This window comes from Spermophilus citellus (genome assembly GCF_964194105.1).
Source record: "Spermophilus citellus genome assembly, chromosome: 6".
Classification (NCBI taxonomy): Eukaryota; Metazoa; Chordata; class Mammalia; order Rodentia; family Sciuridae; genus Spermophilus; species Spermophilus citellus.
This window is the reverse complement of record NC_138187.1, coordinates 8,537,175-8,552,320: the sequence shown is the minus strand read 5'-3', so window position 1 is coordinate 8,552,320 and position 15,146 is coordinate 8,537,175. Positions and strand designations below refer to the sequence as shown.

Below are 15,146 nucleotides of genomic sequence, written 5' to 3'. Positions count from 1 at the left end.
CGCAACCGCAGTTCGACTCCTCTGCCCCGCAGGGCTCGCTGATGCGGCTGCGCTGTCGGGGCCGGAAGTGTCCCTCAAGCACCGCGGTGGGAACCGGAAGTGAGGGCGCTAGGGGAACGCCAGGAGGAAGGCTGGGGAGGGTCTGGGCTGCGGTCGGGGCCTGGGGCCGGGGGCGGGGCACCGGGCACAGCCATGAAGCGGGACGTGCGCATCCTGTTGCTGGGCGAGGGTAGGCGCTGGGCCGGGGACCTTGGCTGGGGCGCGGGGCCGCGGTGGTCTCGCCGCCCGCGTGACCGCCCGGCCACCCGCCCGCGCAGCCCAGGTGGGGAAGACGTCGCTGATCCTGTCGCTGGTGGGCGAGGAGTTCCCCGAGGAGGTGCGCGCGGGCGGCCCGGAGTGGCGGGCGGGCGCGGGACGGGCGCGGGCGGGGCGCGGGCTGAGGCCGCCTGTTGCAGGTGCCCGCGCGCGCCGAGGAGATCACCATCCCCGCCGCCGTCACGCCGGAGCGGGTGCCCACCCACATCGTGGACTTCTCAGGTAGGCCCCGCGCGGCGCCCGTGCCGGGCCTGTCCGTGCGCGCCTGCAGCGGGTTCTCTCTCTCCAGAAGCCGAGCAGACGGATGAGGAGCTCCGGGAGGAGATCCGTAAGGTGCGGGAGCTGCGTGGATGGAGGCGCCGGCGGTCCTCGGCCCTGACAGTCAGCATCCAGAGCGGGACTCCTGCAACACCCCCTTCAGGGATCCAGGACAGTCTAGTGCCTACAGTGCTGCCCAGAGGCAGAGAGCCCTCCCTCCGTCTCCTTCCCGGCATCTAAGGAGGCACAGTCTCCCCTTAAACTCCTCTGCAGTCCCCTTGCCCTGTACTCTGGTCCACTGCGCAGGATCTCCAGGCTCATTTGCTATCAGAGCCCCTGGATCTAGCTCTTGCAGTCTCCATTGTATCCTGGTTGTATCCATCACTAGTTGTGCGCAGGCCACAGCAACCCAGGGGCAGCCCCCCAGCCCTCACAGGGCACATTGCTGTCCTTCTCTGGACTTTGGGTGCTTGTGACTTGAAAGTGGGAGGTGGAGTCCAGGAGTCTCATCTTACAAGTAGCTTGCTCATCAGGGGTGTGGCTGGGTCTGTCCTGAGCACTTGGGCCTACAAAACAGAGCTGTGGTGCTGGGGCCTGGTATCTCCCTCTTGGGGGCAGGGAGGGACTTGTCTGAAGCTGCCTGGCCCAGGGTGATCCAGCCAGGGATACCCTGCCCTGTGAGTACCTGCTGTAATTGGTCAGGTTCCAGGGTAGGGTGGGCTTGCCAGGCTTTGGAGCTGCATCCTGTGCTGCTTAGAAGCACTTGAGACATGCTGGAGTCTTGGGGTGTGTGGAATGGTCTGAGCTGTCCACTGTAAGTGGGCAGCTTCTGATCACCCTGTGCCTTGCTGCTGTTCTTGCAGGCAAATGTGGTGTGTGTGGTGTACGATGTGTCTAACGAGACCACGATTGAGAAGGTGAGCAGGAGGGAGCACCCCATCCATCCCAAGTCCTTGCCACTGGCTCTGTCAACAGTCCCCAGTGCAGACTAGGTAGTAGTCAGTGGCCTAGGGGAAGTTTTGTCCATGCCTGTGACCAGCCCCATCTCTATTAAGCATTTCAGGAAGCCCCACATCTCTGTGTTGAGGTCAGGCTTCTGGTACTTATTTCTCCACAGAGCACCACCTGGATGATTGCTCTATTTAAGCCAGCATTTCCTTTCCCTTTCCAACAAAGATAGCCTTAGAAAAAAGGTCCAGGGCCTGCCTGAGGTCTAGGATCTCAGTGTGCCTGGAGGGGCTTGTAGCTGCTCAGATTAGACATGGCCCTGCTTTCCATCGTTTTCTCTTACTGGCCTCAGTTAGCCTCAAGCTCCCCTCCTCTCCTTGAGCCTGGTGCAGGCCCTGGGTGGGCATCTTGGACTGGGTGGGATGCCTCCCTTCCTGGCCAGGCTTTGCCTTTCAGATACGAACCAAGTGGATTCCACTGGTGAATGGGAGAACTGAGAGGGGGCCCAGGTAATAAGCAGGACCTTGGCAGGGAGAAGGAGTGGGACTGAGCTCCAGTGGCTCCCTGTACCTGGTAACCATGAGCTTCTCCCCAGGCTGCCCATCATCCTGGTAGGCAACAAGGTGGACCTACGGTCAGGAAGCACCATGGAAGCTGTGCTACCCATCATGAGCCAGTTTCCTGAGATAGAGACCTGTGTAGAGGTAAGCAGGGTGAAGGCCGAGAAGAAAAGGGGCTCTGGTGAGTACAAAAGCACTGAGTTGCTATTGCAGGTGCTCATGGTGGTCAGCCTGACCCCACATCTGTGTCCTCTTCGGTTGCCTTCTGAGCCTGTACTGTGCTCTTACAGTGTTCTGCCAAACATCTGAAGAACATCTCAGAGCTGTTCTACTATGCCCAGAAGGCTGTTCTACATCCTACAGCCCCCCTGTATGACCCTGAGACCAAGCAGGTGGGCAGTGGCTTCTCTGGGTATGGAGAGTGAGCAGATGGGAGTGGCAGGGTGGACCTTCCAAAGGCTGCTAGGGTACTGAGTAGATGTTCCTGCAGCTGAAGCCTGCGTGCACCCAGGCCCTCACTCGAATCTTCAGGCTCTCCGACCAGGACCTGGACCAGGCACTGAGCGATGAGGAGCTCAGTGCTTTCCAGGTGTGCCCTGACCCAACTGCCCATCCTTAGGTAATAAAGCCCTGCTGTTCCGGGGCATTTGGCTGATCTGAAACCACTTCCTTTTGGAGACAGAAGTCCTGCTTTGGCCACCCTCTGGCCCCACAGGCCCTGGAAGATGTAAAAAGGGTGGTGTGCAAGAATGTGGTGGGCGGCGTGCAGGACAACAGACTAACCCTGGATGGTGAGGCCAGATGCTCTGTTGAGCCTGAGTATGTGGGGAGAGGGCCATGTTGTTCCAGGTGCTACCCGCCTCTGCCCTTCACAGGCTTCCTCTTCCTGAACACACTCTTCATCCAGCGTGGACGGCACGAGACCACATGGACTATTCTGCGACGCTTTGGCTACAATGACTCACTTGAGCTGACAGCAGACTACCTCTGCCCACGGTGAGTGGTAGGTGGGTCCTGGGGCCAACCCACCTGTGTGTAAGGTCCTGCTCAGAGGACAGCTGAGACTGTTCTGCAGTGTGGGCCTCTCACTCTGGTCTGCCTGGGTCCCTGTGTGTATAGAGGACTGGGTTGAGTAGGGCCCCCTGCATCAGGCCTCATGTACCAGAGACCATGCCATCCTCCTTACCTGGCCCCAGCTGAGGAGCCATAGGAGCCTCAGAGGGGCCTTGGCCACATGAATGGTGCTGGCAGGGTGAGGCAGGAGCTGAACTACTGTAGAGCACAGGATCTCCTGGGAGCTAGATGTCCCATACATCTCTGCAGGCTCCATGTACCCCCTGGTTGCAGCACTGAGCTTAACCACCGCGGCTACCAGTTTCTGCAGCAGGTGTTTGAGAAGCATGACCAGGTGAGTGCTACCACCCTGGTCAGCCCTTGCCGTTCCCCAGCACTTGTGACTATGGCCCTTCTGCCCACAGGACCATGATGGCGCCCTCTCACCCTTGGAGCTGCAAAACCTCTTCAGTGTGTTCCCAGTGGCCCCCTGGGGCCCTGAACTCCCACGCACTGTCCGCACTGACACCAGCCGGCTACCCCTGCATGGTTTCCTCTGCCAGTGGACGTGAGCACATCCCTTCTACCCCTGCCCCCACCCCCTGCTGCCTTCCTCACTGACGCTGTGCCTTGTGCCTCCAGCCTAGTGACCTACCTGGATGTCCAGCGCTGCCTCAAGCACCTTGGCTACCTAGGCTACCCCACCCTCTGTGAGCAGGACTCCCAGGCACAGGCCATCACAGGTGGGCACCTACCCTCACCAGGCCCTCGGTCCAGCCTCTCCCCAGCATTTTTCTTCACCTGAGTCTCTGCTCACAGTCACTCGTGAGAAGAGGCTGGATCAGGAGAAGGGGCAGACCCAGCGGAATGTCCTCATGTGCAAGGTGGTAGGGGCCCGAGGAGTGGGCAAGTCTTCCTTCTTGCAGGCCTTTCTTGGCCACAGCCTGAGGGTAAGCATCTGCAGAGACCCCAGTCCCCACCTGGGGACCCAGGGGCAGGAGAGGGCACTGTGGGGAGTGCGGGACCAGGAAGCATAAGGCTCTCTTTGTCCCTGTGACACCAGGACACCAGGGCATCCTCTGGGGAGGCTCCCATCCACGTTATCAATACAGTGCTGGTCAGCGGACAAGAGAAGTACCTGATTGTGAGTGCTGGGAGTGAGATACCTATGTGCCCATGCCACCTGGTAGATTTGTCACAGGGTGGCCGTTGGGGAGGCCAACTCCTGGGAACACCCCTCAGAGCCCCATCTGTTCCAGCTATGTGAGGTGGATGTGGACAGCATGCTGGCCACTTCCCTGGACACCGCCTGTGATGTTGCCTGCCTGATGTTTGATGGCAGTGATCCTGCATCCTTTGCATTCTGCGCCACCGTGTACAAGGCAGGGTGACACAGGGAGCCCTGCAGGTGGAGGACAGCTCTGGGGCAGGTGGCTGGTGGGCCCTGCCTCACACAGCCCCTCCTCCCACAGCACCATTACATGGAAGGCCAGACCCCTTGCCTCTTTGTGTCGTCCAAGGCCGACCTGCCTGCAGGTGTCGCCCCACCAGGCCTGTCACCTGGGGAGTTCTGTCGCAGGCACCGGCTGCCTGCCCCCACCCCATTCTCCTGCAGCGGCCTGGCCCAGCCCAGCACCGATATCTTCACTCAACTGGCCACCATGGCTGCCTTTCCGTGGGTGCTTGCACCAAGGCCTTGGGAGGAGGGTGGCCTGCCCTATACCAGGGCTCTAAGGGTGCTGATCACCTGGCTGTGCTGGGTGGGGGCTGTGGAGTGGGGTTCTGTGGCACTGATTGCTGTTCTTGGTGCAGCCCTCCAGGCCTAGCTTCTGCCAGCGGCCTGGGACACAGTGGGGGGATATGCACCTTAAGTACCCATCTTCCCTCACAGACACCTGGTGCACACAGAGCTGCGCCCCACCTCCACCTGGCTCCGGGGAATGCTGGTGGCTGTTGGGGCCACCGTGGCTGCAGTCCTCAGCTTCTCACTCTATAGAATCCTGATGAAGAGCAGATGATGCCTCTCAGCCCCCTCTCCTGACCTAGTGGGGCCCCACAGGGGCAGTCTGGTGCAGGCTTTCAGCCTCACAGCATGACTATGAGCCCCTGGGGCACTGCTGTGGTGCCCCTGCATCCCCTGCCCTTTCCTCAGGGCTGGATGTGCCCTCAGGGCTGGATGTGCCCCCAGCACTGCCTCACGAAAGCTCTACCCAGTCTGCCTGGCTGAGCTGTGCTGAGAACCTGGGCTTGTGACCCAGAAGCTCCACTGCCTGGCCTGAGGGCTCCATGGCAGATGTTCCTGGTGGGAGGCCCTTTCCTCACCTTTGTGGGTATTGGGTAAGGTGACCATTGACCCTAGACCCAGAATTCTTAGGGCTCACCCTTGCTCCTGGTGTCAGTGGGTATGCAGGGGCCAGTAAGTGGCTAGGCTGTTGTGCAACCCCACCTTCCCATCCAGTTTGAAGCCTTGTCCGTGGCAGAAGACATGAGGTTGGGTTTCCTTATTAAACCTCACTTGTTTTTTTCCTCTCTGGGATCTCAGTCTCTGAAGACTGCTTTTCTTGAATCAGTCTAAAGTATGTTCTTTGTCTTGGTGTGATTGTGTCACTGGACCCCCCTCACCTCCCTTCCATCCCTAAGTCCCCATCATGTGACCTCAGGCCAATGTGGAAAGTCCAGTTTGGGGTAACCTGTGGTCCAAGAGCCTTAATGTCCACTGACATGCATTCTCTGTGCTCCCTCCCTTTCCTTGGGCCCCCAACACTGTCTCCCCAAACCTTTCTACTCAAGTCAGCCTGGCTGAGCTGCACTGATTACCTGGGCTTCTTGTGAACCAGCTGCTGTAACAACCCACCACAAACATGGACAGAGGGAGCTCTGGCCTGAGATGAGTAGTGCCTTCAACCACAGCATGGCTTCCCCAACCTGAGCCCCTCTTCCTCATCTGCCTTTAAGGAGTAGCAAGTGGGTGTCCCAGTGAACCTGTGTGCTGCCCGCTCCATAGAAATGCCTGATTTGAGGGTCTCGAGCTGGACCCTGATGTCCCCCACCTCTCTGCCAACTTAGTTCCACTGGCTTTGAGGCTGGACAGGAGATGCTATTTCTAGCTCACAATGTCCCCTGAGGCCCAGTGGCCTGAAGTAATAGCTCCATTGTATCTGCAGCAGTGGGCAACTTCGGCCCTTGGCCAGTTGCCATCGCTTCATGTTCTCTTTACCCATCACCTCCATCATTAGAAGGGTTTACCTGCTCTCCCCAGGAGCAGCTGCTCTTCTCCCAGCTGCAGCCCTGCCCTTGAAGACTGCTGTCCATGTGGATGCCCCGTTATCCTGTCTGGGGCTTCCCGGTTGGGAGGCCCTGATTCTCCCACACTCCTCCAGGCCCCTGGGGTGGGGGGCGGAAGATGCAAATAGGTTGTTTTGGTCGTCTGAGCAGGAGCAGCTGTGGCAGGACCTTTCCCACCTCTGCTACCCACCTGGGGCTATGAGGTTTCCTTGCTGTGGCACTGGGGAGAGGAACAGGGGTCACCTGCTGCTGGTCAGATGCACTTAAGGATCTTCCATCCCAGCGACGGGAGCGCAGGGTCACAACTTGGGGAGTCAGGAAGCCTAGCGGTCAGGAGAAGCTTCTTGGAGGAAGGGAGGCCCATGCTGAAGCTTGAGCCCCAGAAGGCTGCAAAGGAAAGCTGAAGGTCTTGATTGGGCGGAGTTTTAGAAACTGCACCTTGACTGAATCGCCGTCTGAGCTTGGCAGAAGGAGCTTCAGCTGTCCGAAGGGCGCACACAGTGCCTGCATCAGAACCATCCGCTTGGAGGAGGCCGGTTCCTACCCAGGGCGTGCATCCGGGGCGGCGCGTCCGTGTGCGAGGGGCGCGCGTTTCGTGGCGGCGTGTGCGCGGGGCGGGCGGTTCCGTGACGCGACTTGAGCGCGGCGCGCGCCGAGCGGAGCAGACGGAGTGGGCCGGCAGGGGCGGAGCGGAGTCGTCCGCAGAGCAGCCCCTCCCGGCCTCGGCCGACCCCGGCCCGTTGCCCGGCCCGGCTCTATGGACAGGAGCTCGCTGCTGCAGCTCATCCAGGAGCAGGTGCGTGGGGTGGGGGCCGGCACCGCCCCCCCGACGATCCTCCCGCTGCGGCGCCGGGCTGGGGGAGGGACCGGGCTTCCAGACAGCCCCGCCGGACACCCGCCACCCAAGCCCCCTCTCCGCGTGCCCCTTGGCCCCTATGCCTCAGCTTCCAAGGAAAACAGCGGTGAGAGGGTGGTCTCGTCTTCTGACTCGGGCCCGCCCTCCCAGGACGGGGAGGGTGGAAATAAGGTGGGGGGAACCCTGGGGACCCGGGCACCGTGCCCTGGAAGGACCTGGGAACAAGCCAGGTCCCAGGAACCAGCCTGCTGCTCTTAGCCAGCCCGGGTGGGCGCACCCTCAAGCCTTGGTCGGCGGCTCCCCCACCACAGCAGCTGGACCCTGAGAACACAGGCTTCATCGGTGCGGACACCTTCGCTGGGCTGGTGCACAGCCATGAGCTGCCCCTGGACCCGGCCAAGTTGGACATGCTGGTGGCCCTGGCCCAGAGCAACGAGCGGGGTCAGGTCTGCTACCAGGAACTGGTGGACCTGGTCAGTGCCACGGTGGGTGGGCAGCAGGGGGGTGGCCCAGACCTGGACAGGCACATTGCCCTGGCCAGAGCAGGGTAGGCAGGTGGCTTCTTCCTGGGGAAGGCTCATAGATTGGGGCAGTGCAGGGCCTCAGACCCTGTGGGCAACCTAAGGGGCAGGGTGCTGTGGGGGATGACACTACAGCCCATGCTGATGTCCCTGTCCCCCAGATCAGCAGCAAGCGCTCCAGCAGCTTCAAGAGGGCCATCGCTAATGGACAGCGGTCACTGCCCCGAGATGGGCTGCTGGATGAGCCTGGCCTAGGTGTCTACAAGCGGTTTGTGCGCTACGTAGCCTATGAGATACTGCCCTGTGAAGTAGACCGCCGCTGGTACTTCTACCGGCACCGAAGCTGCCCGCCCCCTGTGTTTATGGCCTCAGTCACCCTCACCCAGGTGGGCCTGCCCACCTGCTGCCCTAGGAGCTTCCCACGGCCCTGCCCTACCCAGCCCTAACACTCCTGTCCCCAGATCATCGTGTTCCTGTGCTATGGGGCACGCCTCAACAAGTGGGTGCTGCAGACCTACCACCCCGAGTACATGAAGAGCCCCCTGGTGTACCACCCTGGGCACCGAGCTCGCGCCTGGCGCTTCCTCACTTACATGTTCATGCATGCTGGGTGAGTGGGGCTGCTGTGCCTGTCGTGAGCACCGTTATGTCAGGCCAGCTCAGCCAGAAAAATGCAGTCTTGAGGTGGGCCTGGAGACAGGTGGGCAACACAGCTGACCCCATCCTCCTGCGGCCAGGTTGGAGCAGCTGGGGTTCAATGCCCTCCTGCAGCTGATGATCGGAGTACCCCTGGAGATGGTGCATGGTCTCCTCCGCATCAGCCTGCTCTACCTGGCGGGTGTGCTGGCAGGTAAGACAGGCGTGGGCCCTCTGCCCACTGCCCTGGCTGGCTGCTTCTTCACACTTCCTTCTGCTCTGCAGGTTCCCTGACTGTCTCCATCACGGACATGCGGGCCCCTGTGGTGGGGGGCTCTGGAGGGGTCTATGCCCTGTGCTCAGCACACCTGGCCAACGTTGTCATGGTAATGGGGCCACCTGGAGGCTGGGTGTGGGAAGGGGCCCACCTGGCCTGCCTCACGGCCTCTCTGTCTGCATGCCATCAGAACTGGGCTGGGATGAGGTGTCCCTACAAGCTGCTGAGGATGGTGCTGGCCCTGGTGTGCAGTGAGTAGGGGGCTGGATGGGGGAATGGGGGGCCGCAGTCTGTAAACAGGACAACTCCCACCTGTTGCTCCCTCTGCAGTGAGCTCTGAGGTGGGCCGGGCCGTGTGGCTGCGCTTCTCCCCACCACTGCCCTCCTCGGGCCCACAGCCCAGCTTCATGGCACACCTGGCTGGCGCAGTGGTGGGGGTGAGCATGGGCCTCACCATCCTGCGCAGTTACGAGGAGCGCCTGCAGGACCAGTGCGGCTGGTGGGTGGTGCTGCTCGCCTATGGCACTTTCCTGCTCTTCGCCATCTTCTGGAACATCTTTGCCTATGATCTGCTGGGTGCCCACATCCCCCCACCGCCCTGACCTACTCCCAGGGCCACCTAGGCTAGGCCAAGCATGCGGTGGGTTGACCACCAGGCAGGCCTGCATGTTGCCCCTGGTGAACAGACACCTCAAGGCTGCTGCTCTCTGTGGGGCAGGTGGGCCCTGCAGTCCACTGAGCTGAGGCCAAGCCTAACACCAGCCCTGGCTGCCCCTCCCAGTCCTGGGGAGAAGATTGCTGGGCCAGGGTTGGACAGAGATCCCTGAAGACAGCCCCAGAGAAGACACCACCTTACCAACCCCACCCCAACCCACCCCAAGGACTTGCAGTCTGAGCCTTTTGGGGAGAATGAATAAATATTTTACACGGTGCCAGGTACCTGTCCCAGGGCTTTGGAGGCTTCTCTGCCCCTAACCCAGATCACAGGAGACCCGCCACACACTGAAGAGAGCCTGGACTTCCTTCCTCCTTGTACCTCTGAACTTAGATGAGAGTGGAGTTGGAGTACCAATGACCCCATGCTATGAAGGAGCTGGTGGCACCTGGGGAGGGACCGTGGGCCTTCTACTCAAACTGAGTTTAGCAAGTGTTTATTGAGCTCCTGTGGCACCCAGTCTCCTATTTGGTCAGCCTGCCATCCAGAGAGACCTGTGTCCTGAGGTCTTGTGGCAGGTTAGCAGGCCCTGGCCCATGGTCAGGTTCACTTGGTGGGAGTCCTGTGCTTCTTGACCAGCCTAGTGTCTTATGGGTGGCTGAGCTGGTGCTGAGATCGAGCAGCAGGTCTGGCACAGCTTCGGCTCACAGACCACGTCCACTGTACTGTCTTCACAAGGGGAGGGGGTCCATCATCCTGAGGCCCAAACAGTGCTCCCTGATAAGGTCCTGGATGTCCTCCCAGCCCACCAGCTGCTTACTCACCTCTGTTCAGGGCTGCAGCACTCTCTTGCCCCTGGTCCAGGTACAGCAGGTAGTGCCTGAGAATATACTGCAAGGTAGGCCGGCCTGGCACTGTGGCCAATTGGGGGGGTTCCAGCTGCCCCCCAAGAGATGGGGGGATTCTCAGGACAACGTTCTGGATCTCAAGACCATGTCATACATCACCAACTCTTTCCACAAGCAAGGGCACTCAGGTGCCCAGGCTGCGCCTGATTTCCCCAAGACGGTGGCGCCACCCACAACACCGAGGGTGCACAGCTTCGTGACTGCGGCGTGCTCCCTCAGAAAGCTGCCAAAGGCAGTGGCTGAACTTTGCACCACCAGCTCTGGGGGTTGTTGGCCACAAGCTGCTGCAGACAGTGCATTGAGGGAAGCCCAGGTGCGGGACCTCATCAAGGAGGTCCGCTCAGGGAGGCTCGGACCCCGGAGAGGCCCCGCCCCGGAGGAAGCCCGGCCCATCGAGGCCCATCCTGCACGAGGCTCCGCCCCGGAGGAAGCCCGGCCCACCGGGGCCCCGCCCCTCGCTGTGGTTTCCACGCCGGCGGACGCCGTTGCTCTTCTTTTGGCCGTTGTCCCTCGCCGCCTCTCCACTCGCCTCACGCTGGCCGCTGACAGCTCCTTCCCAGTACCTGAGGAAGGGTGGTGAGGGGAGTCCATGACGCCCTACCTGCTGGCCCTCTCCTCCCTGCCGCCCTGTCAGTGGTCCAGGATCTCCAGCTGTCCCCTGGCGCCCGCGCGCTCCCGAAGCACCTTTCTGCGGCGCGTCGAGATGACGGCCCAGCGTTTCGGGTCTTCGCCGCCCCAGAGCCTGCTGAGGGCCGCCATGTTCGCGTTGAGGGGCGGGGCCACGGGGCGGGGTCGGAGGCGGAGCCCGCCGGGAGCGCCCCGCCCCCAGGTCGTCGGTCGCGCGGCTCCGCGCGCGTTCTCGTTCTGCAACCCCGCCCCGCGCCGGAAGTTCCGGTGGCGAATCGCCCGACCGGGCCGAGCGGATCGCGGCGCGGGGTGCGGGTGCGGGGCGGCCGGGCGCGGAGCCCGGGAGCGGAACCCAGTCCGTGCCGCGCGGCGCCATGAAGGGCAAGGAGGAAAAGGAGGGTGGCGCGCGTCTAGGCGCCGGCGGCGGCAGCCCAGAGAAGAGTCCGAGCGCGCAGGAGCTCAAGGAACAGGGCAACCGGCTCTTCGTGGGCCGCAAGTACCCGGAGGCGGCGGCCTGCTACGGCCGCGCCATCGTGAGTGCGCGGGGCGGGGGCGCGCCCGGCGCTCCTCCCCAGCCCGGGCGCCGCCAGCCCCGCGGGGCTTTGGGCTGCGGAGACTCGGTGGCGATCTCATTCCACAGGCGGCTATGCGCGACCCGATCCCGGATCCGGCGGGTGGGATGCTTGAGGCCGGCTGGGCCGGGGTCCTCAGCAAGATTGGGAAACTTACTTTAACAAAATCAATGGAGTCATGAGGGTGGTGTCAGCCAGAACCCAAGGGTCTGACAACTGAGAAACCTTTAGTTTCTCGACTCCAGCCATGGCCCCAAAGCTGGGACAGGACCTGGGACATCGGGTTGTCAGCTTGCTGGGGCAGAAGGGCAAGGCGGGCCCACACCCTCTCGTGCTGGCCTTGGTCCCCAGACTCGGAACCCCCTGGTGGCAGTGTACTATACCAACCGGGCCCTGTGCTACCTGAAGATGCAGCAGCCAGAGCAGGCTCTGGCCGACTGTCGGCGAGCTCTGGAGCTGGATGGGCAGTCTGTGAAGGCACACTTCTTTCTGGGTCAGTGCCAGCTGGAGATGGAGAGCTACGACGAGGCCATTGCCAATCTGCAGCGAGGTGGGCCAACACCCTGCCTTGCCTGGGGCACCTGGGGCCCCAGGAATGGGCTGGGCAGACTAATCTCAAGTCTCCTTTCCCAGCTTACAGCTTGGCCAAGGAGCAGCGGCTCAACTTTGGGGATGACATCCCTAGTGCTCTGCGCATCGCCAAGAAGAAACGCTGGAATAGCATCGAGGAGCGGCGCATCCACCAGGAGAGCGAGCTGCATGCCTACCTCTCACGGCTCATCACTGCAGAGCGCGAGAGGTGGGCCCCTCCTGCTCCTTGTCAGGCTGCCTTCTTGGGTTAAACTGAGTCACCAGCACAGGTGTTTATTGAAAGCTGAGGTGGCACAGAGGAAGCCGGGGGGAAGATGCCCAAGGCTGGGTGGGCTCTGACATCTGCCCAGGTCCGTTTTGACCAGCTCCTGGTCAACACTTAGGGAGCTGGAGGAGTGTCAGCGGAACCATGAAGGTGATGAGGATGACGGCCACGTCCGTGCCCAGCAAGCCTGCATCGAGGCCAAGCACGTGAGGGTGCCCCTGGCCCATGTGTGTGTGTTGGGGTGTGTGTGTGAGACAGAGGGGTACCCCCGACTGATGTTGGGTTATGTGCCTGCGCGTGGCCCACACATGCTCCACTCTTCACAGGACAAATACATGGCGGACATGGATGAGCTCTTCTCTCAGGTAGATGAGAAGAGAAAGGTGAGCATCTATTTCCTGAAGCCTGAGAATCGAATGTACTAGAACAGTGTCTCTTTCTATCTCTGGTACTGCTCTTTTGTTACAGAAACGAGACATCCCTGATTACCTGTGTGGAAAGATCAGCTTTGAGCTGATGAGGGAACCCTGCATCACGCCAAGTGGCATCACTTATGACCGCAAAGACATTGAGGAGCATCTGCAGGTAAGGCCATGGGCCTGGGGACCAGGGCTAGAAGCGCAGCTCCAGCACACTGAGCACCCTGACCCTGTTGTAACTGCAGCGTGTGGGCCATTTTGACCCTGTGACTCGGAGCCCCCTGACCCAGGAACAGCTCATCCCCAACCTGGCCATGAAGGAAGTCATCGATGCATTCATCTCTGAGAACGGCTGGGTGGAGGACTACTGAGGACCTCGCCCCAGAGGGTCCTGAGGCAGAAGCCCCAGAACCTGTACATAGTTTGTGTCTCTGGGCCCATCCCCATCAGTTCTTCTAGTGGGCTCTGGACTGCTCCCTCTTTCAGCATAGCCCTTGCTGGGCCATGAGCCTCCCTTGTCCCTTTCTGGGCAGGAAAAGCAGGTGAGGGTGGGCTGGGCTGAGGCCCCTGCTGCTGCCACTGTCTCTGTAATAAAATCTGTGAGCACTACAGGGGCACGTGCTGGTGTATGACAAGCTCACCAGCTGCCTGCTCTGGCTAACCAAGGAAGGTTGAGATGAAGACACTGGTGTCCAGGTTGAGAGTGGCATGCCACCAGCGGTCAGGGAAGTACAGCACCTGAGGGTTGGACCAGAGAGGATATTAGTCAGGGAAGTTTGGGTCTGGCCCCTGCTGCCAGCCACTAATCTCACTGGCCCAGATGGTACACCTGGTGGGGGATGTGGAGCATAAAGATTGGACACTTTTGGGCCTGGCCTGGTCCCCCTACTTGTCACTGACCTCACCAGCTCGGATGGTACACTCCAGGGGCCGCTCTGATGATGTCAGGGCTGGGTATGTGTCCTGCAGCCAGGCCAGTGTAGTTTTGTTGGGATGGAACTCTGGTGCCTTCTCAGGTGGGTAGAGGAACCAACGCTGCTGGCAGGAGCATGAAGTCACTAATGGGTCTTGTAGCCAGCAAGTCCCATGTCTCGAGCCTCAGCCCTCAGCCTGTACATACCTTGCGGCCGTAGATCACCTCCGAGAACCCCGGCCCATGCCAGTGGAAGGGCACCCCAGAGCCAGCTCCTGTGGAGTCAGTTATGAGCAGCTGGTGACTAAAACAACCTGCACTGGCTGGCATACACCCTCACACATGATTCCCAAAGAGCACCTACCTGCGATTCCAAAGCTATAGGCAGGGGTGGTTCCCAGCAGACGAAATGGGGGTGGTGAATAGTGCCGAAAGAGCGATGCCCACTCAGTGAAGTTGTTGTCCCCAAAGAAGTACAAGGTGTCTGCCAGCAAAGAAGGAAGTCCCCGCGTGCCAGGATCTGGCACCCAGGGACTCCCAAGTGTCCCATACCTCTGCTGTCAGGTCTGGCTCACCGTTCCCCAGGGAGGCAGGATCCTGAGGGTGTAGCAGCTGCTCAACGTATTCCTGGAAGGGCAGATCCACTATGGGGAAAAAACACTGGTCAGGACCGGGTGATTCTGCATTCAAGACTAATCATGTTGGTCCCCCTTGGTGTGGAAGCTCACCTTTCCGGTAGGAGTAGGTGTTGGCAGTGCTCAGTCTCACTACATTGTCCCCAAAAGAAGCCAGCAGCCTTTCTCGGGAACACAGGGCCCGGAACCTCTGCGGGGACCAGCAGAAGGCTTAGCGGCAGGGCGGGCAGAGCCAGCGGCCCGCGGCGGGCGCCAGCACTCACCGAGTTGTCCGTGAGCCCCTGCAGGATGACCGGCCTGAGGAAGGCGTACCTGCGGAAAGAGGATCCGCGCTCAGGTTCGGCGCACGCCCGTACCCGCCCCCCGCGCGCTGCGGGCTGAGCCCGCGGTTCCCGGGCTCTGCGCGCACGTACTGCTGCATGAACTCGGCGTAGGTGAGGTCCGCCCGACGCTCCACGGTACAGCGCTCCTCTTCCGCCACGGCTGCCGCCGCTGGCCCGCCCAGCCGCCTGCGGGCACAGCCCGGTCAGCGCCGCCCGTGCCCCGACGCCCAGCGCACCCTCCCGCCCGCGCCGCTCACCATCCCCCGCCGCCCGCCTCCCAGGAGCCGGAGCCAGGTCGAGCCAGCGCCGCCAGGGCCGCCAGCGCGAGCAGGAGCGCCCGCGGCCCCCGCGCCATGAGCCTCGCGAAGCACGCTGGGAGCCAGCGCCCGACCGAACTGTCGTCATGGCAACGGCCGGAAGCCTACAAGGCCCGCCCCGGAAGGTGGTGTGGAGGCTTATCCTGTGGCCACCGCGACACCGCCCGCCCGCGGTACGTTCGGGGATAAGCAGCAACTCAGCTCCCACTTAT

At 61.5% G+C, this 15,146-nt stretch overlaps 4 protein-coding genes and 1 long non-coding RNA gene across 13 annotated transcripts; 3 read left to right on the top strand and 2 right to left on the bottom strand.

The window, feature by feature from the left end:
• The first annotated feature begins 70 nt into the window (after positions 1-70).
• RHOT2 (ras homolog family member T2) lies at positions 71-5,679 on the top strand. 3 transcript variants are annotated; one of them, XM_081297180.1, is made up of 19 exons: positions 71-229; positions 318-376; positions 456-537; positions 605-696; positions 1,437-1,554; positions 1,964-2,030; positions 2,117-2,225; positions 2,372-2,473; positions 2,572-2,670; positions 2,764-2,872; positions 2,957-3,077; positions 3,405-3,489; positions 3,560-3,702; positions 3,777-3,877; positions 3,954-4,084; positions 4,198-4,278; positions 4,394-4,516; positions 4,607-4,809; positions 5,026-5,679. In XM_081297180.1, the coding sequence occupies exons 1-19, from the start codon at positions 193-195 to the stop codon at positions 5,150-5,152; spliced, it is 1,989 nt and encodes a 662-aa protein (XP_081153306.1). In that variant the 5' UTR covers positions 71-192; the 3' UTR covers positions 5,153-5,679. The 3 variants fall into 3 exon arrangements, with proteins under 3 accessions (XP_081153306.1, XP_081153307.1, XP_081153305.1); XM_081297181.1 differs by having other exon boundaries at positions 605-648; positions 1,437-1,490; positions 1,978-2,030; positions 4,607-4,813; positions 5,026-5,678; XM_081297179.1 differs by having other exon boundaries at positions 605-648; positions 1,437-1,490; positions 1,978-2,030; positions 5,026-5,677.
• A 1,305-nt stretch (positions 5,680-6,984) lies between these two features.
• On the top strand, positions 6,985-9,610 carry RHBDL1 (rhomboid like 1). 5 transcript variants are annotated; one of them, XM_081296854.1, is made up of 8 exons: positions 6,985-7,215; positions 7,587-7,752; positions 7,932-8,182; positions 8,258-8,406; positions 8,534-8,646; positions 8,718-8,818; positions 8,900-8,960; positions 9,040-9,610. In XM_081296854.1, exons 1-8 carry the CDS (start codon positions 7,177-7,179, stop codon positions 9,309-9,311), a joined length of 1,152 nt encoding a protein of 383 aa, XP_081152980.1. In that variant the 5' UTR covers positions 6,985-7,176; the 3' UTR covers positions 9,312-9,610. The 5 variants fall into 5 exon arrangements, with proteins under 5 accessions (XP_081152980.1, XP_081152976.1, XP_081152978.1 ...); XM_081296850.1 differs by having other exon boundaries at positions 6,987-7,215; positions 7,587-7,760; positions 7,958-8,182; positions 9,040-9,609; XM_081296851.1 differs by having other exon boundaries at positions 6,992-7,215; positions 7,587-7,748; positions 7,958-8,182; positions 9,040-9,602.
• A 218-nt stretch (positions 9,611-9,828) lies between these two features.
• Positions 9,829-11,137, bottom strand: LOC308650674. The gene is made up of 3 exons (XR_014022391.1): positions 10,957-11,137; positions 10,189-10,835; positions 9,829-10,093 (listed from the first exon to the last, which is right to left on the bottom strand). It is a non-coding gene; the product is annotated as an uncharacterized lncRNA (long non-coding RNA).
• A 15-nt stretch (positions 11,138-11,152) lies between these two features.
• STUB1 (STIP1 homology and U-box containing protein 1) lies at positions 11,153-13,355 on the top strand. 2 transcript variants are annotated; one of them, XM_081296855.1, is made up of 7 exons: positions 11,153-11,432; positions 11,823-12,021; positions 12,105-12,270; positions 12,446-12,554; positions 12,654-12,710; positions 12,796-12,912; positions 12,992-13,355. In XM_081296855.1, exons 1-7 carry the CDS (start codon positions 11,274-11,276, stop codon positions 13,115-13,117), a joined length of 933 nt encoding a protein of 310 aa, XP_081152981.1. In that variant the 5' UTR covers positions 11,153-11,273; the 3' UTR covers positions 13,118-13,355. The 2 variants fall into 2 exon arrangements, with proteins under 2 accessions (XP_081152981.1, XP_081152982.1); XM_081296856.1 differs by having other exon boundaries at positions 11,154-11,432; positions 12,446-12,533.
• JMJD8 (jumonji domain containing 8) lies at positions 13,347-15,123 on the bottom strand. Of its 2 annotated transcripts, none has more exons than XM_081296858.1 (9): positions 14,875-15,123; positions 14,708-14,803; positions 14,558-14,606; positions 14,388-14,484; positions 14,235-14,303; positions 14,024-14,143; positions 13,867-13,934; positions 13,647-13,784; positions 13,347-13,484 (listed from the first exon to the last, which is right to left on the bottom strand). In XM_081296858.1, the coding sequence occupies exons 1-9, from the start codon at positions 14,970-14,972 to the stop codon at positions 13,404-13,406; spliced, it is 816 nt and encodes a 271-aa protein (XP_081152984.1). In that variant the 5' UTR covers positions 14,973-15,123; the 3' UTR covers positions 13,347-13,403. The 2 variants fall into 2 exon arrangements, with proteins under 2 accessions (XP_081152984.1, XP_081152985.1); XM_081296859.1 differs by having other exon boundaries at positions 13,647-13,781.
• Positions 15,124-15,146: the final 23 nt, after the last annotated feature.